Consider the following 23,868-nt stretch of genomic DNA (forward strand, 5'->3'; position numbering starts at 1 on the left):
GCAATTCAGCTTTGTGACCAAGAAGGTTGGAGCCTGGCTTCACTTCTCACTTCCCATTTAAGGGCTGACTGCTACTGGGGAAGGATCCCCTTCTGGAGATTCCTCCTTCATGGAGTTATTCGCTGTGAGCCTAAATCTTCTCATATGGGTGAACGTTCCTTCTCTGTGTGTCTCTTTTTCCGTTCCACCACGATAATCTTTCCAACTGTAGCACTAAACAACAGATGAAGCTTTTCCTGCAGTAAGAATTGCGGGGATCAGGACATCGAAGTAACGCACGAGTAATTCGCGGTGCTGCAGCGCCCTCTGCAGCCGTTGGGCGAGCTCTGCAGGTGCACCTGCAACGCAAGGTGTATGGGCTTGTTCCTTGTAAAGACCAGGTCAACAGCGAAAGCACTGTATGTTGACACCCGGTACAATTAGTATTTTTAAGGATATTGTTTTACTTTCTGGAATCGTAGGGATACGATGCATCGTATACCTTCGTTTTATTTGCTTTTCTCTGGGCAAGGGAACACCAAGTGTTTCTTTTGAAATGAGAATTAAGCTTCGGAAGGTCTACTTTTTTGCTCTCAGCCGAAGCTGTGAGAGTCTCTTGCACCACAAACGCTCCAGACCCGGAGCGCTGCGGATCACGAAGTGAGGAAAGAAGCGGGGCTCGAACCATTTGGAGACAAGCAGGCGTGAAGAGCAGCCCTGGACAGCTGCAGAATGGAGGGAACCGCCCGCCCAGCGGGAATAGGAACGACTGCGGGAGCAGAAAGCCGGTGAACCGTCCGAGGGAGCTCCAGCGGTTTCATCAGCTCTCCCTCGGGACCGCCTCTCCATGGAGCCGGGCGGCGGGGACAAACGGCACCCCCTGCCGAGAGCGGAGGCGAACAACCGGCCCACCCCTTCCGGCAACGGCTGCCCTGGCAACGGCTGCCGCTTCACCTCGGTGGCGAGCGGCGCTGAGGGGCTGCTGAGGCGTGTGGCCGTGACCGAGCCTGCCGGGGAGCCCCAGCAGAGCCCCTAGCTACACCAGGGGGGGCCTGGGCGGCTGCCTTCTGAGGGCTTTGAACACGGAGGAAAAACTTACCGGCCTCAGCAGTTAGAACCGGGAGCTTCCGAGTACCGGGAGGTATGGCCTAGGTCTGATCAGCCAGGAGGGCTGGGAAGGTGTGGCGGTCAGTCACCTTACTAGGACCCCTGCCCTGGGACTGCTGGCCAGGCTCATGCACTGGTACAAGCACATCATTCACTGACCCCAATTCAGTATTTCTGTCGTTCCCAGGGAACAGAAGCCTCTTACAAGCAACGTGTGCCAGAAATAAGCTTCAGTCAGATATACACACCGGGACAAGACTCTCATCAGGCAGAGGAAGTGAGCATGTATCAGTCATACCCACCAGGAGGTCAGGAACCAAGAGATGCCAATCAGACATACGAAGGACGTGATCACTACCAAGCTTATGAACGTGAGCATGGACCTTATTTGCCACATGAACCAGGCTACGGACTATATCAGCCAGGCTGCGGTCCGTTCAATGATCAAACACCAGATCCTGAACACCGAATGCTGGCGGTTCAGAATGCAAAAGCCTATTTGCTGCAGAGCAGTGTAACATCTGGCCTGAACTTGTAAGTCTGAAAAAGGAACAAAATTAAAAGGGGAAAGAAGTGGGGGTGGAAATGAAAGAAGTGTTGATGAGAGGGCAAGGGGATATGTTAAGAAGGCAAGGGGTAGCAGAGGTTATAGAACAGGAGAATACATTACAAATGCAGTATCTTATCACTGTGTTATACTTGTGTGTCCACCATCTTTCAGAAACAAAATTCACAAGGGGAATTATAGAGTACAAAGGGAAGTTGATTAGGTTTAAATTCTGTAACTCCTGAGTAAAGTGTGAGATAAACAAAAAATGGAAGGCTGGATGTTACAAACAGGCTGGTTTCAGGTCTGATTTCCTGCAATCCTCCATGACCCCTTCTAACTATTCTTATTATTTCTCTGAAGCCCCAAGTGATTATTTTCCACTTTTAATATAAAATATTCCAAGTCTTTTATATAGTAGATTAATTACGTCTCTACTTATATGACAGATATGATCATCTTGTTAATGTGCTAACAAAAATCCTGGATGAACGGCCCACAAATCCGGTAGATATATTTGAGAACATTAGCAAGGATGTGAAGGCAGATCAGTTTCAGAAAAAAATGGATACTCTTCGAGACGAACATGAGATTCTTCCATCGTTTGAACCTGCAGAAATGCGCAGAAGCCTGTTCCTCAAATCAGATGGAGGAGATGAAGAACAAGAAGAAGAGCTAGTGAGTTATTATTAGAAAAAAATATAGCCACCAAATGTACTGGAGAGATGGGTGGCAGGATGTCAGGAAAGGAAAAAGTGGGGATGTTATGGTCTCTCTCATAGTATTGCCTCTCACGATCACATTAATTGCAGCTTTTTCACAGTCAAGCTAGTCCTATATTGTGCACAGCTTCTACTGTAAAACAGAGAATGGAGAATCTGTGGTTATCCCAGCTTCATTTTCAGCAGTGGTTCCAGTCCTTCCTTCTCCAACTAAAAATAAATAAATATGTGGCTACAAGAAGAAGGAAGAACTACTGAAATAAGAAACATTAAACAGGGAAATTCTGAGTATTCAGTTGTTTACATACAGGTGTTATTTGCAGCCAAAGAAAAATTAAAGGAATTCTTATAAAAACTAGGGGATGTTAAGATAACAAATGTGGATTTTCATATGAAGTTATCACGATGTATTCAAATGAATTGCCACTACAGAATACACATCCTAACAATTGAATATACGGTTTTGCATCTTTTCCATAGCCTATTACTCATTTTACAGCAACAATATATGGTATGCAGTGGTAAAAGAAAAAATGGAGGAAAGTACAATGTTTCAGAAAGGAATTTTGAATTTTTCATACTTTTGTCTATTTTGCTTTGACCTTTAAAAAAATAATAAATAAATAAAGCAAGAGTGAGACAAATTCCATGTGAAATCAGCACTACTTCCTCTAAATTCCCTACCCTGCTGCGTATAATTTAGAATCTTTATCCACCTACTCCTGTGAAGTGAGAGACTGATGATAAACCAAATGTAAATTCTTAATGAAATCCTCATTATTGGCCTAGTTCTGCATCCCACAAGCCAGCCAGAGCATTACTGATCTCAGTAAGAGCAGGGGCCAATATTTCATACTAGCCTTAAGAAATTCCCTCTTAAATAATACAGGGAGCTTTATGGCAAGGTATTACATAGAATCATGTGAATTTCAGATAAATAGTGTTGACCTGGTATCTAAATGTATAAAATACATTTTGTGTTCTTCCCAAGTTTTCTCTTTCACAAACTCAAGTAAACACAGTTTTGTTTCTGGCCTGTAACTTTCAGTGGATATCTTGTTCAGTCTTTCAAATAGATACTTTTATTATTCTTCAGCTCTAACTCATGGTTTTGTTTACTAGGGAGAGTCTCCTCTACCTAACATGATGGAAACAGCCTTCTATTTTGAACAAGGTGGAATTGGCTTGAGCAGAGATGAAACCTATCTCATATTTCTTGCCCTTAAAAAACTCGTCAGTGTTCAGCCAATCCAGACCTGTCGTTTCTGGGGCAAAATTCTGGGCCGGGAGAAGAATTACATTATAGCTGAAGTTCAGTATCGTGAGGGGGAAGAGGAAGTGGAGGAAACAGAAGAGGAAGAAGTTATTGATGAAGGAGATAAAAGAATGGATGAGGACGAAGATGAAGATGAGGAAAAAGAAAAAAATGAACCACCAAAGTCTATGTATAAGCCCCCACCTGTCATTCCAAAAGAAGAAAATGGAACTGGGACTAATAAATATATTTACTTTGTTTGTAATGAGCCAGGCGAACCCTGGGTGAAGTTGCCTCCAGTGACACCAGCACAGATTGTCTGTGCCAGGAAAATCAAGAAGTTTTTCACTGGTAGGCTTGATGCTCCTATTGTAAGTTTCCCTCCATTCCCTGGAAATGAAGCCAATTACCTGCGCGCACAGATAGCTCGAATCTCAGCAGGAACCCATGTGAGTCCCCTTGGATATTACCGGTTTTCAGAGGAAGAAGGAGATGAAGAAGAGGAAGGGGGAGGAGGAAGAGATGACTATGAAGAAAACCCTGATTTTGAGCCTCTTTCTGCATCTGAAATGGTGGAGTCTCTGTCTACATGGGTACACCATGTACCGAGTATTTTGAAGCAGGTATGTGCTTGCAAAGGTCACACTGACCTCACATACCTTTTTCTCTGTAGTACTAGCTTCTTGTCTTCTTGAGATGCTGTTCACTCTTAACATAAGGCCAATTTGGTATAAAAGCTTTTGTCACATAGTGGTGTTTCTTGTGCCTTCTGTGTTTTTTAAGGGTTGAACTGAAAAACAGCATACAGGTCTGCACAAGGATGGAGATGGGTATGAATTTGCACACGTGTTTCAAGAGCCTTTTTGGACTTGAGCTCAGGTGTAGAGGGAAAGGATGTTTTGTGCATCTTCACACTCTGTGCCTGACAAGGAAGAGATGGATAATATCAACATGGATGTAATCAATAAGGCCAGCAACAAGTTATTATCCCCTTGCAAAATGAATATTGAAACAAATGAGTGCTTTAGGGTACAATCTCGGTAAGAATAGGATTTTTGTCTTTTTGCTGAAGTCCAGCATCTGTCATCAGCATGGACTGTTAAAAGAATCAAATACACCAAAATAACAGAAAGCTCATGACAGATGTATGAGAGTATTCTGAAATGGTAAGCAGGGGTAAGGAATGAATAATGGGTAAAGAGACAACAGTCTGCCTATGATATCCCAGTTGTGGAATGTATATTCTTTCTTTTCTCCTTACCCCCTCTTGTGTGTGCTTGTGTCTGCCAATTATTTAAGCTGGCTTACATTCTTTCACTGATTGTTGCATTTATTTGTGATTCTTCCTTGTTGTTGATAGGGTCGGTGTGTTTGGTTTAACCCTTTACAAAAAACAGATGAAGAAGAAGAGGCTGAAGAGGAGGAGGAGGAGAAGGATGAGGTGCAAGATGAGCTAGAGCAAGAAATAGGACCTCCTCTTCTTACTCCGGTCTCTGAAGATGAAGGTATTCTTCAGAGAGTACAAAGTTTTTGATAGCAAGTCCCTGGAAACTTAGGCAGTAACCATTTGAAGCAATAGGCCTCTGGTGCTTCGTGGAATGATGTATTTTGCCTTTGTTCTTTTACAAAATGAATCAAATGCAAAATGGTTACCAGTACTGATGTTAAACTACTGACATTAGAACTGTAATCTCTGGGTCTTCTAGCTAACAGTCTTGCTGAGAATAGAGAGGAAAAAATTCCTCAGATGTGTCAGGCTACTCCAAGTTCAAGACAGTTTACATATGAAATACATTCAGCTATCTTTCCTTCATCTTTATAGACAAATAAGTGTGTGCACATGTAAATAAATGTGCACACATATATAGATATATTAGTGAGAATTTATATTCTGTAGCACATTAACTGCAGCAAATAACAGCACTATGCAAACCTGAACACTGGATTATAGCAGTAGCAAATTATTTTCCTACTTTCCATTTTTTGATCAGGGTGAAATACGTATTCAGTTTATCCATCAGCATTAAACAATTGTTGACAAAAGAAATAGCAGTGAGTACCACCGCATTTCAGGAGCATGGTATTTTCTGAATGTGGCTGCCACCATCTGTGTGATAAGTTCCCCTGCAAACTACCTGTCTGAATACAGTGTCTATATTGCTAGAGACTTAGGTTGTCTAACGTGCATCTTAATATAATCATTGCTTGAATTCTGTGACAGCCTTGTCGCTCAGTCTTAAATGTAGTGGCTCTTAAGCCAATTTATTCACAGAGTGTGTATTTGGCTGTCTCCAGGAATTCAAAACATGCCTGCTTGGACAGCTTCAGTTTCTGCAAAGCTGACCCCTCATTATGCTGTTGCAATCCTTCGGTCGAACCGATGGCCTGGAGCATATGCTTTTGCATGTGGCACGTGAGTAGTCAGTCGACATGGTTACAACACAAATTCTACACACTGAATGCATACATATTTGTTGAAGTCAAATCTGGTTTATCATTAATTTACTGACTGAATTGTAACTAATTCTGAGACTGGAAAAGACAATTTAACAGTAACAGCATGTGCTCAAGAGCAAAAACAAAGAATCATTGGAAATGGTAGCATAAAGCTAATGGGTGTAAATTGTCCAGTTGAGATTTGGCTGCAGTCCTCAATTTAAAACCTGTGTTCCTGAGTCTGCAGTGGTTTTTACAAAAAAAGAAATGTTAAATCTGTAGTTCTTAGTTTCATTGGTTTCCACTATACACAGCACAGGTAAATACGAGTGGGAGCTTTTGAATTGGCACTGGAGCTGTGTCAGAAATGGATTTATGTTACTAAAGTGAAGTTGGAGTCACGCTGCAAAATAGAAGTGACGGAGTATAGCATGCATTGTTTTAGCACTGGGAGATTTTTAAGTGGAAGGCTGCTGAATCACAGAATGATTTGAGTTGGAAGGGACCTCTAAAGATCACTCATTTCCAACCAACCTGCCAGGTCTTTCTTGGCTTTCCTTTGGACCTGCTCTAGCACGTCCACATCGATGGCTTTTTGTAAAGCCATACCTCTTCTAGGGAACCTGCACCACAGCAGTTATGTGCACAGCAGAGTAAGGAACCCTGGGAGTGAGTTATCACCACTGATATTCTGCTGTGGAGTGATGGTGTGATCTTTCACTTATCTTTCTCAGGAAATTCGGCAATATCTACTTTGGCTGGGGGCACAAATACAGCCTGGGAAACCATACACCGTCACTGCCTCCACCTGTGCAGACTGAGTACCCTGATGGGCCAGAGATCAGGGAGGCTGCAGACCCCACAGTGGAAGAGGAGCTGGCTTTCAAGGCTGCACAGGAACAAAAAGACCTAGAAGGCATGGAAGGAGAGGAGGAGGAAGAGGAAGAGGAGGAAGAGGAGGAGGAGGAAGGACAAGATGATTAAAATATAGAGGGGAAGAAAAAACTTCAAAAATGTAAACACTAGTTTAATAGGAATATGATTAAAATACAGAGGAAAAAACGTTTAAACATTAGTTTATTAGTTTAATAAAGCAACTGTAAGGTACTTGCTGCTGAACGTGAACGGCATGTGCTTTCTTTTCTGATCTCTGACGACTCCTCGCCACCCTAAGGCAGCCCAGAGTCTGTCCCATCACCCTCACCTCGCCCTGCCTCCCTTCCCTCCCTTCCCTCCCTTCCCTCCCTTCTCTTCCTTCTCTTCCTTCTCTTCCTTTCCCCCCTCCAGTTGTTGCCTAGTGGCCGCTCCGCCGATGCGCCTGCGCAGCACAGGCCAATAGGAAGCGGCCCCGGGAGCAGTTCAAATTCGGGCAGCGGTTGCGGCGCTGCCTCTTCAGTCTGCGGGGCGTAGTGCGCGGGGGCAGTGCGGTTCTCCGTCGGAGCGGCGCGTACCCGCCCGCGAGCGCAGCCTTTTGCACAGTGATCGTGGGGATGGCGGACGAGGGGGCCGTGACGGTCTGCGTGCGCGTACGGCCGCTCATCGCCAGGTGAGCGCCTGTCTGGGAAGGAGCGGGTCTGAGGGGGGAGGGCTGGTGTCAGTACGGCCCGGGGGTGGGCCGGAGTGGCGGCCACGGCGGGTGGGCAAAGCCGCAGTGCAACCTGCGCGGTTAACGGGGAGTCTTTTCCTTTAGGGAAAGTGCTTTAGAAGACAAAATATCGCTCTACTGGAAGAGTGAGGGCAACACTGTTTCGGAAGTGAATGGTACAAAAGTCTTCAACTACGGTAAGAATGAGGAAGCAACTGTCACCCGGCATTCCCTTATCGTTCCCTGGTGTGTACCAGGCGACTTGACAAATCAGGAACACTATCTCAGATCACTCTATAACACTGGTATACATACGTGTTCTTTTCCAAGAACTCACTGATACATGCTAGTGTCCTTCTGGGTGTGCATGGTAGGGGCCTATGGTGGTAATTAATTCCTCCTCATTTTTCCATCATCATCTTCATCATGGTGACTTTTTGCTGGCCTCTTGTTGTTTTTCCCCAATTTGGTAAATTTCCACTGCTTGTATGTCATAATGAGCAACTCTCCTAGTGCACTATAACCCAAAACAACATATGAGAAATCTGAGGGAAAAGTCCTTGCACCTTGTGAGCAGGAAGATAAAAGTAGTCTATTATGTCTCCAGGGCTTCTCATGAAGCAGAATTATTAAGGGAAACAAGGTTGTCGTTGAGGGAAACAACCAAGCAAAGCTGAAATGGAAAGCTTTAGAATTAGTACACATTGATTTCTTTTGCTAAATAATGTACAGATCCCTATTGCTAAACTAGCCTATGTCAGTTAACTTCACTGCTTGCATAGACCCTCATTAATCTGACTGGAAAGTATGCTAACAGCAGTCACCTCCGTTTTTGCAGCACTGTAGTTCTCCTCCAACTCCCAGCCTCACGGCTATGAAAGTGTACCACTGAGGCACACAGGACTTTGTTGTGAGCTGGTCCAGGAATGTGCCTTTAAAGCCAAATTCCTGATTGGTCTTGGTTCTGAGCTTAATATTTTTTTCTTCTTTAAAAGTCTGTCATAGAAGTATAACAATTACATTTGATGTCTGAGTTACCTATGAAAAGCTGTAATATTTGTGACACTGGATTTGAAGTCAACATTTCCAAGTAAGGTGGCATCTTGTTTTTGACTCATAGTGCAATGCACTAACATGCTTTATTTTCTTTGTTTTTTTTTAAGATCGTGTCTTTCACTCTTGCGACAACACTCAGCAAGTATATGAAGATGTAGCTGTGCCAATTATACAATCAGCTGTGCAAGGTTACAATGGTAAGTCTTAAAATTGTACTTAACTCCTGTTTGTATAATGTAACTTCTAAATAATCAACAAAATGTAACCATCTTCCTAGGAACAATCTTTGCCTATGGACAAACTGCCTCAGGGAAGACGTACACGATGATGGGAAACAATGATTCCCTGGGCATTATTCCTAAGGCAATTCAACATGTCTTCAAAATTATTTGTGAGGTGGGTGTCTCTATGAAGCTGAATTAACTAAAAGGGCTAGTGACATATCTGAATGTTATAGAGAAATGAGTTTTAGCACTAAGGAACTTATGAAGGAAACAAACTGTATTTGGGCTCTATGTTGCAGTTACCTTGCTAAGCTTGCAGAGATGTGATTAGTTAGAAAATAACATAGTAGCTGGAATCAAGTCAATAACAAAACAGTTCGCATGAAACTTGAATTACCAGCATAGACAAGGTTATGTGGATCTTCATTATTTATTCTGCTATTTTAAAACTTGCTCCAAAAGTCAGCAATATTAAAGACTTGTTTGTTTGTTTGTTTTAAGTATGAAGAATATGAAAAAGAATTTACTTATTTCAGGTGTTCAAAAGAATCATAGGCAGATTGGCCAATTCTAAGAGTTTCTAGAGTCTATGAATTTTGGTATAACATGGGCTGGAACCATACTAGAAGGGATTCCCTAGGACTGTACCATATAAACATCCCTCTGTGCCAGGGAATGGAACAGCAGGCTGATAAGAGAATGTCAGAAACAGCATGCAAGAAACTGACTTCATATTATGAAACTGTTGCTTGAGTTTTCTTGATTATCTGAGTCCACTAGAGATGGCTATCCTGAACCCTGAACTTCAAACGTGGAGCTCTGTTAGTCCTTCTGAGGAAAAGCAGTAGCTTTGATATACCTGGCTTTTGTCCAGCTCTACTGTAGTTATCTGTACAGACATATGTGAAACCCAGCTGGACTGATAATATTATGCCGCATATTTTCAGATTAATGAATGTGTATTATTATGTCATCCTTTGTTTACTGGGAAGAATTCTGTGCAACAAATGTAGCAACTCGAGAGCCTAAATCCTGCAATGTAATTAGGTGTAAGGAGAAGGTATAAATTAGAACATCATTTACAGAACACTTCTGCCTTGAGGGTTGCAGGTTATTGATATCAGTTATGTGATATGTCAACTGTTCCAAGGGGTGCAGAGTATTTTAGAATCTACAAAAATAGACTCTAAGCCAAGAAAACTTTCCATGGTGCTGCAATCCACTGTGCAGCCTTCATCCCAGTGATCTTTACAGTGGAGGCAGCGAAAGAAGCAGCAGCAGTGAAGTAAATCCAAGTAAAAAGAAAGTTAAGTCAAGGCATGCAGAGAGATGAAAGCTTAAACAAGAGTGGATTTAATATGGAAAGGACAGCCAAGTGAGAGAAAGATCTGTTGCCACACTTTTGTAGAGCTGTGTAAAAACTTGATTTTTTTAGCTTGCTGAAGATGATACATTGTTAATACAGCTTGGAAGAGATTGAATAGAAATAAGTTGGTCTGTATTTGTAGATGCTTGTGTGGAAAGGAGATAGTGAAAAGAAATTTGTGAAATGACATCCAAGTGTATAACTTTGAGTTCAGAATACTTGCATTAAAAGCTGTTTATTCTGTAGGCTGATTATTTATTTATTTATTTATTTCCAATGATCATTAGATTCCAGATAGAGAATTCTTATTAAGAGTTTCCTACATGGAAATCTACAATGAAACCATCACAGATTTGCTTTGCAACATAAGGAAAAAAAAGCCTCTAGGAATTCGTGAGGATTTTAATGTAAGTTGATGTTATGTAATGTAATGATTGTTATGTAGAATAGCACTTGTATTTACTTGGTATTGATGGGGGGGGAAAAAGCTTTCAGAGGCATCTAGTAAAAAAAATGTTTCCATATCAAACTGTGTAATTATCTTCAAAGTTAGCAGAAGGACAGATGATGTAATAGAATAACAACAGTGAAGCTGGGCTTGTTGTTGCTGGCTTAGCTAAATAAATGTTTATAAATGTAGGCTTTTATTCTTTAAGCTTTCCAAGAAAATATATTTTTATTTAATAAAAATAGTGAATACTTGAGAATTGTCTCATTAATGAAACCACAGAAATGATATTGATCCCCTAGCAGAGTGTTATAGAATTCTTCAAAAAGATACACAGAATTGCTTTAACAGCATTGTTATGTAATCTACAAAATTGATATTCTTCTACTTGTAATTATGATTCTGTGATTGGATAAAGTCATAGAACTATTTAGTAAGATGGACCATAGGGAAAAATAAATTACAATTCCATTCTGGAATAGGCTCCCCAGGGAGGTGGTTGAATCGCCATCCCTGGATGTGTTTTAAGAGTCATTTGGATGTGGTGCTCAGATATATGATTTAGCAGATGGTTGTTAGAGTTAGGGTACTGGTTAGGCTGTGGTTGGGCTTGATGATCTTTGAGGTCTTTTCCAACCTGGGTAATTCTATGATTCTGTGATTCTTCCTCTATGCTAAGCTTTGTAGCAAACAAACTAGACATTTATTCGTTTATTTATTTTGATTATCTAAATTGGCCAATGTTTTTGGAGCCTGGGGAGATTTCAGTTTTATTAACTGTATGATTATGACCTTGTAACATTAAGGTAAATATTTTTCTGTACTTTTTCTGAGGGAATTTCCCTAACTAGTTTTATTTTTAGGACACTTTCTAGATTTTATTTTTTTTTAATTTTTTTTTTCAAGTGATAGTTCTGATGTAAGTCTAAATTTTCATTATCTGCATTCATAGAAAAATTAAAGAAAAAATATATTCAACTAGTTAACTTTTAGTAGTACAATAAGTCATAGTTACGTTAACTTTGTGTACTCATGTGAGTTTTAGAGTCCTGTAAAATATTTATTACTATTTTGTTGTTGTTATCATTGCTTGTTTCTTTTAAGAGAAATACATATGTTGAAGACCTGATTGAAGAAGTGGTTGTTTCTCCAGAGCAAGTTATGGAGTGGATCAGAAAAGGAGAAAGTAAGTTGTTTAGTCAATGCCAGCTGATGTTCTAGAGCAGTGTTAAATTGTATAGAATCATGGATGTCTCTTCAAAATCTTATTCAGAAATCAGTGTTTTGGAATATAAACAGAAGTATTTCAATATTGTTTTTTTGACAGAAAATCGCCACTATGGAGAAACAAAAATGAACGAACATAGCAGCCGTTCTCATACCATCTTCAGAATGGTAAAAATTTCACTATGAGAATGCTGGGTTTTTTATTCTTTTAAAAGACAGTAACTTATTGTTTACTTCTTCTTCTAGATAATTGAAAGCAGAGAACGAAGTGACCCTGCAAATGCAAACTGTGATGGAGCAGTGATGGTGTCCCATTTGGTACGATGTCATTAAACTGGTATTTAAATAGAGAGCTTACAGTGGCAGATTGTATGTAAAAAGAATGTTATTTTATAATGACATTATTAGCATGTCTTGTTGATTTCAATCAGACATTTCTTACATGTGTCATGTTTCTCATCATCTGTATAGAGGGAGATTCCTTGGGTGTTATCTAGAGGATAATCCTCCCACCAAAGGGAATTCTGATGTGCAGTATCTGAGTGAACTATTGCCCACTTTTTTCCCATCTCTTCATCGCTAGTGAACCCTACGCTTCCAACACTCCATCTCCTGTATTGCTGTTCCTTATGATTATGTAATAACCTCTATTAACGGGCTTTTAATGACTTTTTTTTTGGCCTTTTTGTTCTACTACTGCTTGGTGAAGTTAGTACGGGACTTTATAGTTCTGAAACAGCAGCTACTACAAGCAGAGGCTCCTTGCTCAGTGGAGTCTTTGTGAGATGCTGTGAAGTTGTAGTCAATTTTGAACCATATTCAGAGTGAAGTTTTTTCTTCTGACCTCTAATTTCTATTTTTACTATCCTCAGAATGGCAGTCAAGGAGAGAGACAGCTGATTCAGCTTCTTAAGGCTTGAATTTGTAGTTAACACTTCTGTATTGAGAAATGATCTTTGCCTTTTACTGAGGGTACGGGAAGCTGCACAGCAAGGTTGAAAAAAAGCATTCATTCATAGCATTGATAGAATTCATATGATCTTGTTTCATATCCTTAAGTGCATTGAAAGTGGTGGCTGATGTTTTTATGGAGCTGCAGGTTATTTCCAATAATAAGAGCACTCAGAGTGTGTTTGTTTTTTCTGAAGAATAATTTTAGTTTAAGTCTGTGCTAAGAATTTCATAGAAGTAGGAGAATCTTTAAAATAAATTGCACTGAGAACTAACCTGTGATACATTTAATTTGCAGAATTTGGTAGATCTGGCAGGTAGTGAAAGAGCTAGTCAAACAGGATCTGAGGGTGAGTGTTAGATGATGCTCTTCTGATGACCATTTCTGTTATTTAACATCTAATTAGAGCCTATGATGGAAAGGAAATGATGTATGTGATGTTATTTATACATAGTATCTATTCTACTTGGCAGGCAGGATCTGCCCAGGGAAATACTGGAAATACTATACAGGGTGAATAATTCAGTACTAATATGGCTTTTCTAGAGTAGCAGATCCAGCAAAAGTGACATATTGAACTAAAAGCGTGAAAATTAATAGTTTACAGTAAAGAAATCCTTAGAATCTTATAGGGACTATTACATTTAGAGGTGTAGAGTAAAGTAAATGGCTCTGTTAACAATCAAGCTTAATTTAAATGACAGCATGAAGCACAAAAATGCCTGTAACTTTATTTAATGGAAAAAAAAAGTATTATGAGAATAACATAGGTTAATATTCTCTCTTAATAAAGAATAACCAGAAAGCTGTATCAAAACCTGGTTCATTATACTTAGATTCTACTAGATCTTTTTGTATATGCCAATATTATCAAAATACGACTATGTCTAGATATGATAGGAACTTTGCAAACAGTTCATATTTCTATGGCTCTGACTGCCTACAAATTAAAGATTATTAGTGCTAATTTCTCATAGATGACTAATTTGATTAATCTAGACTATCCTAGAGGATTTAATGCTGGTAACAGTGTGGTGTGGTACCTGTCATTTAACTCTGGGAATAATGCTGCAGAAAAACTTACTGAAAATGTGTTGTTGTTTTTCAACTAAAACATTGTGTAATGCCTAGGTGTCCGACTGAAGGAGGGCTGCAATATAAACCGGAGCTTGTTCATTCTGGGTCAAGTTATCAAAAAACTTTGTGATGACCCATCCGGGTAAGCTGTTCTGTTGACATACCTGTTTTGAGATCAGTCATTAATAAATCATACATAAAGCAGTTTAATTTATTAAGATTATATTTTGTATTGATTACTCTTTCAAATGATATGTCACCTTTAGAAAATGTATTTGGTTTTCCGTGCAGTAATATATTTCTTCCTTTTCTTTCTTCTCATTTCCCACCAGTTTCATAAATTACAGAGACTGCAAGCTGACTCGAATTTTGCAGAACTCCCTAGGAGGAAATGCAAAGACAGTTATCATTTGCACAATAACTCCTGTTTCTTTTGATGAGACGCTCAGCACCCTCCAAGTAAAAGTTTTTGCCTGTTTTTAAAGCATTATCCTGACTAGAATTAATAATGATGACGTGGGGGAAAAATGTAGTAGGTGGGGGGGGCGTTCAGTTGATTGAATCTTCTAAAGGCCCTCTGTTCACTTTGGACATGAAGTACATCCAGTTCATACTATGTGTTTCTTCCTGTTCACTTTGTTATGCTAGGTTGGCTAGCTTGAAGCCTTTTAAGCAGCTGAAACAAAGCTTTCTCTCCTGCCTCAGTGGCAGTAGATAAATTCTTTTTTTTCTTATTTTCCTTTTGCAAGCAGAACTACAAGTCTTTAATAACATTTTAGGCAGCTTCTACATGAAGGGAGAGTAACTGAACCTAGTGATGATCTTTATATTAATTAAAAATGATTAGGTGTAATTTTGGTTAAATGTGTTTTTTCTTTATCAGTCAACTACTCTTTTAACTCTGTTGGGGAAAAATGAGATAATTACACTTTTGATTTATTTAACTATTGTATTTGAGAGAATATGGTTTCTATTCCAGTTTGCCAACACAGCTAAAAGAATGAAGAACACTCCAAAAGTCAATGAAGTACTTGACGATGATGCCTTGCTGAAGAGATATCGCAAAGAAATTCTAGATTTGAAGAAGCAACTGGAGGAAGTATGAATTCTAGTGCATTTATTATGTAATGTGTGTATATATACACATTTGTGTTTCTTTTTACAGTGTTTATATATAAAGTGTAGTGTATACAGAGTATGTAGTGTATATTATCTGTAACATGTATGTGTATGTACTTCTATGTAGAATCAGAACCAATTAACTCATGTATTACAATTAAAATTTCCAAATGAAGTTTTGTTTCTCCCCTCCTAACTGATGTTCAGCCAAAGCTGCAGTAAGCTGCAACTGTGTAAGATCACTGGCAACATCTATATCACATATAGGCTGAGCATCCGTTTTGGAAGTGGAGAGAGCTGGCAGCAGCAGCAGCAGGTGGGTGCATCCCACTAAATAGCGTAGTCTCTTAAGTTCAACTTTGTCCAAAAAAAGATAGTACTTGTTGATGAGAATCTTGCAAGAGTTGTAAGAGATAAGATGATAAAATATAAAGCATGGAGAAAAAAAAATCACATTTTGACACAAATTGTTTAGATTACATAACTCATCCGAAGATGCCTTATTTTTTGGGACTGCGGGAAGTCAGAAAAAAAAAATTAAAAATAAAAAGTCAGAGTTTTTCCCTAAAAAAAATAGTTTGCAGTAAAAACTGCCACCTAAGGATTTGCTTGTTATATTTTGAGATACTAAGTAGTCAGGAAAGTACTTCCATTAAATATAGAAATGTTTGTTGGAAAATCACATGAATGTTACCCAATATGTAAATATCACAAGCTTATGGCTAAGTTGCCAAATAGCTAGCTACTGTAACGCAGTCTCTTTACTATAGAATGAATTATCAGTACCTAAAGTTTTAAGAGTTAACATACATTAGAAAAGCGTGTTATTTAACAGTTGTAGCTCTGGGTGAGTTTTGGGCTTCTACCACTGTGGAAAGGTCATCCTAAACCTGTTATGGTTGAGATAATATTTTTTTTTACTAGAGAATTTTTAAGTCTCTAGAAAAGTCTGTAACTGATTTGTTATTTTAACCTCTTAAATACTACATTTCCTGGGAAATTGTAGACTGTTGTTAGTTTTTGTCAAAGATTAGAGATAACTCTTTTAGACTTAAAGGAGTGTATGTACATGCTGTTACTTCTCAATCCTGGTAATTTATAAACTACTGTTTCAGGCGATACACTTAATATCATTATGATTTATTATTGATTTTATGGAAGGTGTCTATGAAGACTCAGATTCATGCAATGGAAAAAGATCAGCTGGCTCACCTGTTGGAAGAAAAGAATTCTCTTCAAAAAATGCAGGAGGACAGAATACGAAACTTAACTGAGATGCTGGTGACTTCTGCCTCATTCTCATCAAAACAGAATGCTAAAGTAAGAGCAGATTTCCTAGATCTTTTTTGGTCATTCTGAAATACTTGTCAAAAACTAATACAAATGCACAAGATTATAGCAAAAATGAAAAAAACTTGAGTTAAACAGTCCTTAGCCATTGGTTTTAATGTGATTATAAGTGTAAATGATAGTCTAGGTGATTTTCTCAAGTGTTTTGAAGGAGTAAATTTTTAAATAACTTCTGAGTATTCAGTGCTGCTTTGCAGTGAACAGACAGCAAAGAGCTTTGCTTTCAGACTGTAGTTCAAATAAAAAATAAGCAGCTGGTTAGGATACAGGACTGCTGGAACACGAGACTAACACAACATCCATTCTCCAGTTAGAGCATCAATTTTACTTTCTGTAAATTCTAGTTTTGTTTTTCTCCCCTCTAAAGGCCAAGAGAAGAAGGAGAGTTACGTGGGCTCCTGGTAAAATAAACCAGGAAAATGCAGACTATTTTGAAGACTTTGAAAAAACAACGTTAACCACAACAAAAAAAATGAAAATATCTCTGTCATCACTACCAGAGGCTGAGGATTGTAAGTATCCTTTCTTGTGCGAAAAATTCTGTAAAGCAGCACTTAAATGGAGACCTAAAAATGAATAACAATCTTTATTTTATAAATCTAAATTAAAAATTCATTTCACTTGCTAATAATACATTTAGTTGCCACTATGCTATTCAAGCTGTTCTGGGAACCCAGAAAACACTGACTTTGCTTTCAAAGGGAATTACATTTGTCTGTGAACAAAGAATACTGCCTGGAAGTGGAGTAGATTCAGCTGCAATAGTGCAGATAGCTATTGTGATGGAAATAAAACCGTTTAATTTTTAAAAATGGAAGCCTTGGAAGCTTGAGTCTTGCCATTCTAGGTGAAATTATAAGTAGGAAATCTGTCAGATAACTTCATAAGCATTGGTTAGCTTCTCAAAGGAAGTAAGGTCACCTCTAAGAGCATAAGGGAGGTTTTCTTGTTTGTTTTGGTAAACAAATGCACTTGTAAGCAAATTTTTAAAAATGCTAACATCTTCCTCAAAAAATTAGGAAGGGGAGGATGATAAGGAGTAAAACTCAACACGTCAGCAGACATGGAAAAATCATTACTCAAAGATCAAACTTTAGTTGGAGGACTTAGTAGAGGACCTAGACCATGGAATAAAGAGAACTGGAATGAGGATAAGATAATAACTTAGCAGTATTGATGCTGAATTGCATCTCTGTACAGCCTTATTACCCATTCATCTGTCAAGTTGCTTTAAATTTTTCGTATGGGAAAAATATATCTTGTCTTCAAATATTGCAGAATACTGTTACTTGGACTTTTTCTTGACCCTTAAACACTTTTCCTAATCTATATATAAGTATATATTCTGGATTTTTTTAATCTTCATTAACTTGTGATAGGCTGTTCAGTGTAAGCACAGAAACTGAACTGAAGTGCTGTTCACTTCCATAAAAGAAAATCACGAGACTTAGAAGTCCTACTGTGTGTTACATCTTTGTTGCTGAATCATTGTTTCCAATGTGATGAGACCTTTGATAAAATTCTTGATTCCCAATTAAAAGCTTACTTCTGTTCATTATTTTTTGATGCATCTTCCTTTTCAGCTATGTTAATGGAGGGTTCTGGACGTGACAACCAATATTTTAATGGTCCTGATCAAATTCAAGAAACAGAATGGATTGACGGACCTAACATGAACTGGGTAACATCATAATGTCTTCAGTTTGTCTTACTGTCATGGTTTCAGCTCGGACAGAGTTCTTCCTTCACAGTGTCTGGAATGATGCTATGTTTTGGCTTTGGGAGAAAAACAGTGTTGATAACACAGGAATGTTTTAGTTGTTGAGCAGTGGCTGCAAAGAGCCAAAGACGTATCTTCTTGTGCTGTTCTACTAGCAAGGGGGGCTAAGGGGCGTGGTGAGCTTGGAGGAGGCAGAACCAGGAAGGCTGACCTACAATTGGCCAGTGAGATATTCCAAACCATTTGATATCATGTGAAGAAACTTTAAAAGCATGTGAGCTGAGTGGGCTTACTGACTTCCCACTGCTTATTGGCTGGATATCAGTTGTTGGGTGGTGATCAGTTGTTTCTGCATTGCTTATTTTGTGAGTGTATTATCATCACTATTATTATTACTGTTCTTCTTTTTTCTTCCTTGTATGTCTCAGTAAATAATCTTTATCTCAACTCACAAGTTCCACTTTGTTGTTTTTGTTTGATTCTCTCCTCTGTCCCACTGGGAGGGGAAAGTGAGTGAACTTCATTGTGCTTATAGCTGACTACTGGTTTAAACTATAGCACTTAACACAGTGTATATTCATTGCGTGGTTCTCAGTAAGACATCTGTACTCATCTGTAGAGCATCTATATTCTGTTATATATCTTTAATAATTATACCTTGTTAGTAAGGATGTATCTTGGTCATCTCTGTGAAGTTGTGGTATGTTTTAGTTGTGAACGAGCCAGTAAACTTGGATATTTAAGTAGTGCTGGCAGTGAAAAGCAATAAGGATTATAATAAATTTGCTTGATCTTGTTGATCAGTTAACTGAAAGCAATTCTTTTTCTAGACTCAGAGAGACTTTGAAGAATCTGTGCAACTCTGTGAAGTTTTAGCCATAGAAAAGGTAAGCCTGACTTGTATTCACATTGAAAAAAGATGGAAATTCCAATAGCCTTTTTTAAAGCTTGTCATGTTTCTTTCTTCAGGATATTGCTGTAAATGAGATCAATGTTTTGCAAGATAACTTTAATAAGTTAGTATTAGAAAATGAACAGTTGAAATCAGAAATAAATGAAATGAAGGAGAAACTGAAGGAAAAGATAGAAGTGGATGAATTTGAAGCACTGGAAAAACAAGCACAAAGAGATCATGAGGTAAAGTTCACTGAAGTATAGATTTGTATTCTCTGTACTCAAATGTTTTCTAGAGTTTGGTCTACAGAACGCTACTTGGAGGTTGCTTCAAAACAATTGGTGATATAAGCAGCACTGAGCAACAGAAAGAATAAGGTTTAGGGTTTAAAGTCGATTGAGAGCGTAAAAATCAGGCTTAAATTTTTAGAGTTGCATGCTGAGGTCTGGTTAAATGTATGTCTGTATGTATCCATACTATTTTTGTGTGTATATATTTAGTATATGTATGAAAAGACTTTCAGAAATCAACAAGATTTTTTGATGTATAGATACATGCTAAGGTCTAATGTTCTAGATGCCCAAGGGCTAGATGATGAAATAAGTTACAGAAGAAAAAAGACACTTGAGATAATGACACACAGATGTACTTTATTCCATTTCTTTCCCAGTACCTTCTCTAGAAGGAACTGGATACTTTGCTGCATTGGCTGAAGACTGCTTGTACACATTAGGCTTACGATAAGGCTAAGGCTGAAGCTGAAGCTGCATCCTTTCACACTTGTTTTAGATTACAATTTAATGAGATCACCTATTATTTCTGGCATTCCCTACAGAGATTTAGTGTCTTAAAACAGATGCATAATCTATTACGATTTAGCTTGTATTTAATGTTACATTGAGAGGACAATTTTAATAGACTATTTGTGCTAGCTTCCTTATCAGGTCTACTCTGAAGCCTGTGTTTTAACAGATTTTGTTACATTTGTCCCCTGAAAAACTTTTGTGAATCTAATGAGGAACAACGATATTCTAAACGAGCTTCTATTGCAAGAACTACTTTTTTGAGCAAATCACTTCTGCAGACCAGTGTCTGAAGACAATCCATAAAACGTAATATATAAAATAGAAAATGTCAATACTTATACAGCAGAGTAATTACAGCATAATTGACAGGTCACGTACTTCACACTTGATTCAACATATGTAGCTGAAATAACCAGTTTTGGTCAGTAGAGGCACAATGAGGTAAACTCAATACTGAAAAACAACATTAAGTTACACCTGTCAGATAGCGTAGTACTTTATCTTCTACAGCTATCGTCTGACCTGAAAATTATGGATTAGATTTTCTTCTTACTATACTTGTAACAATACAGAAATCCTCAGAAAAGAGTACTAATTGTAAAGCTTTTCTAACAAAGACCAAAAGACCAAGGGAAGAGCTCTTCCACTTTAAAAGAACTTTTATATCTAGTCTTCCGCTTGTGCTTCATTTCACAGAATGCAACTTGAACGCATTCATGGCTTGCTTACTTAAACTCAGTTTTGATACCTCTTGTCAGCGATTAGATCATCGTTAATATCTGCGTTGTCCAAAAAAGACTGTTTAACATGTCCAGAGTTGGAAGTTCCATATCTGTATGATTTCTGCATGAATTGCTTTGATCACATTGCTCTCACTTCTTGAGCTGTTGCAGACTAAATTGTACTTGAACCATTTCTAACTGCTGTGAAGTTGAAATAGACCTTTTCATTTATTAATTTGAAGAAAATGTTGAAACTGTGATTTGCTTACTAATAGAAAAGAGAATAAGATACAGAGCTTGCTTATTTGCACAGTGATGGCAACTAAAACTGTTGGTGTGCGTGCTTTCTAACATCCTTTGCAATTCTGCTTCAATTTGCTCCACAGATGCAACTAATGCATGAAATTACCAACCTAAAGAATACAGTTTCAAATGCTGAAGCCTACAATGAAGAACTTGAGGTGAGCCTGGCACATAAACTTGCAGGCAGTAAGATCGATATGGAATATGGTTTGGTTTTTCTGTCTGGTATGGATGATCCAGACTTGATTGGGCTCTGGTTAATCTTACCAGTTATGAGGAAGATATGTCTAGTCTTAATAATGCTTATTACATAAAAAGGACTCTTAGAGATTCCTATCAGGAAAACAAATTGGGAACTGTGATTTTTTTTATTTTAAATTTATTATTTTTTCACTTTCTTCTCTTTTCTTGTAACTTTTAGGCAGAAATAAAGTCCAAACTGGAACAACTAAAAGAGAAAGAGAAGAAAATAAAGATGTTACAAAATCGTGTGGAAGAACTACAGAAAGCGGAAGTGGAAAAAAAGGACACATCTCTTTCAGTGGTAAAATTGAGTTTTCTGCTGGGGTTGCTTAGGTTAAGTTTTGCTCTTCTGGAAGTGAGTTAAACTGAAGCATAGCCTTGTTACGATGAAAATCTGATGCACAACAGATTTTAATTATATTATGAAGCTTGAAATGCCAATTACTTCAGTATTAGTTCTGCAAGAAGCTTATTTTATAGCAGTACTCTGAAGTAAAGCTATGGGAGATTCTGCACTTTATCCCAGCTCTCAGTGTAGTGCTACTGTTCATTTCAGATGGAGTAATGTACCGCGTTCTGAGTCACTTCTACATTTTAACCAAATCTGAATAATCACATTTGCTTTATTATGGTCGTCTTATTTTTTAGAGTTTTTGTCTCTTTCAGGGAGATTCTGATAAACTAATTGAGGAAATTCAACAGCTGAGTAAATCCCTCTTAGATAGTGAAACCGTAGCCTTGGATGCCAAGAAAGAATCTGCGTTTCTCAGAACAGAAAATTTGGAATTGAAGGAGAGAATGGTAATTACTTTTTAAACTGCTTTTGTAGTGGTACAAAATACTGTTTGGGCAATGCTTGCTCCCAGAAGAATATCTGTAGAGACAAGTGACTTAACACTCAAAGTAATGTTTTCACTATGGAACTCATGGAAACCAGATCTTCAAGGAGAAGATAAAAATAAATCAGACTTGTTATGCAGGAGTTTTGTCTGACATGAGAAAGGAGAATAAATGACCAGTCTTTGAAGAGTTCCTAGGACAGAAGACTCCAAGTCTGATTTTAATAGGGAACAGATTAGTAAGTTATTAAGTCAGAAAACTGGGATGGGACTTTTAAGTTTTGAAGGAGTCAAGATAAAATAGGGAAAATGACTATAGTTCTGACTTTGAATGTAAGATACATTTTATTACATTACTCTAAGAAAAATGAAGTTGTTTAATGGTGGCAATTTCTATTAGACCAGGCCAAAATTGTTCAGATCAACAACAGGAAATGTGTCAGATTTAATCATTAACTGTTAAGCAGGTAGACTTGTATTTTGTGTATGAACAGCATGTTGTTTTGTTTTCCTGAAGAATGAACTCTTAAATAATCACAGACAAATGCAAATGGATGTGGAACTTTATCAAAGACAAATAGAAGCAGGAAAGGCCAGCTACAAAAAAATGCAAGCTGACTTGCAGAAAGAGTTGCAGTCTGCATTTCAAGAAAACACAAGGCTAAATTCACTGATGGAGGGTAAAGTTCCAAAAGGTATTATTCTGTTTAAGTTGATGATTTTTCTTTTCTCCTCTCCCCTTCCCTTTTTTTCCTTTTCTCCATTTGAGGTGGGGGATGTAGGGAAAGTTTTTGCTCTTTTCTCACTGAAGTGTTTGTTAAGAATCTCTGACGCTGATGGCACTCTGCATTAGCACATTCTTAACATATTTGTAAAACTACAGTTTCCATAGTGTCACCAAAGGCAGTCAAGTCAAGGAAGGATATCAGGGAGAAAGTGGAAATAAACTGAATGCCAGTCTAACCAAGTTATGACCAAATTCAAAGCAGCAGTTCAATCTTTTGATTGCTGACAAATTACAAAATAGTCTTTGGAGACTTTGACATCCAGAGCATGATATGATATGAAAACTGCTTAAATTAAAACCTATTTTTCTTCTCTAACACTCTTATTAATTTAAACTTGCTGATTATCTAGACTTGGTTTCCCTTCTGGACCTGGAAAAAAAGGCATCTGACTTAAAAGCAGAACTAGAAAAAGCATTGGAGGAGAATGTACTCCTACAAAAAAAAGTAAATGAGCTTTCGGAACTTCAGGCTCTACCAAATACTGTTGAGATACAACAAAGAGAGGTAAAGAAAAATCTAACTATGCTGGAGCTTGTCTTTCTTTTGTGTATTTTTATATTGTGCTTGACTAATAACACATAAATGGAGACCTATTGGATAGTTTTCAGTAAAAAAAAGTTGTCTTGAATCAAATAACAAGACTTTACAAAGTTCTTTATGCTGTTGTTTCTCAGGTATTTGATATTTACACTCGAGAATAAATCAAGAGTTGAGTGCTCTGTTATAGTCCACTATAACTAATTGAAGTATTTCTAGTACAAAGCTTGTTTATTTACCATGGTCTTCATTTGATAGCTACGTGTTTTGTCCTTATTCAATACACCATTTTACCCATCCCGAAACCGAATTTTTGTCTGTATGGGTAAAGAGTAAATATTAACACTTCTAAGTAGAAACATTGGTTGGGGAGTCAAAGGTTTAATTTAAACTTTCCAGAATTTGCAAGCAGACTTTCTTTTTTCATGGTAGGGCACAGTTTAGTATACTTCTTTTCCAACAGATTCTTCCTAAGACTTCACAAATTTGTTATACTCGGTAGCAGATACAGGAGGATTTTATGCAGTTATGGTCTAGGACAAGTAATCTTGCACAAACCCGATTG

The 23,868-nt window shown here is 38.1% G+C and overlaps 2 protein-coding genes across 3 annotated transcripts in view; both read left to right on the forward strand.

Annotated features, from left to right (window-relative positions):
- Positions 1 to 451: 451 nt before the first annotated feature.
- On the forward strand, positions 452 to 7,168 carry LOC140251564 (radial spoke head protein 6 homolog A-like). 2 transcript variants are annotated; one of them, XM_072335504.1, is made up of 7 exons: positions 452 to 1,120; positions 1,274 to 1,620; positions 2,083 to 2,311; positions 3,478 to 4,233; positions 4,971 to 5,115; positions 5,906 to 6,023; positions 6,781 to 7,168. In XM_072335504.1, exons 2-7 carry the CDS (start codon positions 1,370 to 1,372, stop codon positions 7,028 to 7,030), a joined length of 1,749 nt encoding a protein of 582 aa, XP_072191605.1. In that variant the 5' UTR covers positions 452 to 1,120; positions 1,274 to 1,369; the 3' UTR covers positions 7,031 to 7,168. The 2 variants fall into 2 exon arrangements, with proteins under 2 accessions (XP_072191605.1, XP_072191606.1); XM_072335505.1 differs by having other exon boundaries at positions 1,256 to 1,620; positions 6,781 to 7,152.
- Positions 7,169 to 7,434: 266 nt separating this feature from the next.
- The window catches only part of CENPE (centromere protein E), a 38,147-nt gene continuing 21,713 nt past the window's right edge, over positions 7,435 to 23,868 (forward strand). Inside the window, exons 1-22 of the mRNA XM_072335253.1 lie at positions 7,435 to 7,592; positions 7,737 to 7,828; positions 8,795 to 8,884; positions 8,965 to 9,083; positions 10,565 to 10,684; positions 11,830 to 11,911; positions 12,053 to 12,120; positions 12,199 to 12,270; positions 13,202 to 13,253; positions 14,036 to 14,123; positions 14,314 to 14,440; positions 14,961 to 15,080; positions 16,262 to 16,420; positions 16,818 to 16,962; positions 18,034 to 18,131; positions 19,001 to 19,057; positions 19,140 to 19,307; positions 20,980 to 21,054; positions 21,318 to 21,440; positions 21,806 to 21,940; positions 22,496 to 22,673; positions 23,116 to 23,270. Coding sequence (XP_072191354.1) covers positions 7,537 to 7,592; positions 7,737 to 7,828; positions 8,795 to 8,884; positions 8,965 to 9,083; positions 10,565 to 10,684; positions 11,830 to 11,911; positions 12,053 to 12,120; positions 12,199 to 12,270; positions 13,202 to 13,253; positions 14,036 to 14,123; positions 14,314 to 14,440; positions 14,961 to 15,080; positions 16,262 to 16,420; positions 16,818 to 16,962; positions 18,034 to 18,131; positions 19,001 to 19,057; positions 19,140 to 19,307; positions 20,980 to 21,054; positions 21,318 to 21,440; positions 21,806 to 21,940; positions 22,496 to 22,673; positions 23,116 to 23,270 — 2,379 coding nt within the window. The 5' untranslated portion in view covers positions 7,435 to 7,536. The remainder of the gene's footprint in view (positions 7,593 to 7,736; positions 7,829 to 8,794; positions 8,885 to 8,964; positions 9,084 to 10,564; positions 10,685 to 11,829; positions 11,912 to 12,052; positions 12,121 to 12,198; positions 12,271 to 13,201; positions 13,254 to 14,035; positions 14,124 to 14,313; positions 14,441 to 14,960; positions 15,081 to 16,261; positions 16,421 to 16,817; positions 16,963 to 18,033; positions 18,132 to 19,000; positions 19,058 to 19,139; positions 19,308 to 20,979; positions 21,055 to 21,317; positions 21,441 to 21,805; positions 21,941 to 22,495; positions 22,674 to 23,115; positions 23,271 to 23,868) is intronic.

Source organism: Excalfactoria chinensis, chromosome 4 (assembly GCF_039878825.1).
Source record: "Excalfactoria chinensis isolate bCotChi1 chromosome 4, bCotChi1.hap2, whole genome shotgun sequence".
In the NCBI taxonomy this organism is placed as follows: Eukaryota; Metazoa; Chordata; class Aves; order Galliformes; family Phasianidae; genus Excalfactoria; species Excalfactoria chinensis.

Excerpts from the sequence above, each read along its gene's own strand:
- LOC140251564 (XM_072335504.1), top strand. The coding sequence starts at position 1,370 with ATGTATCAGTCATACCCACCAGGAGGTCAGGAACCAAGAGATGCCAAT. Across the intron at positions 5,116-5,905 it reads TCCGGTCTCTGAAGATGAAG|GAATTCAAAACATGCCTGCT; the intron begins GTATTCTTCAGA and ends GGCTGTCTCCAG. Across the intron at positions 6,024-6,780 it reads TATGCTTTTGCATGTGGCAC|GAAATTCGGCAATATCTACT; the intron begins GTGAGTAGTCAG and ends TATCTTTCTCAG.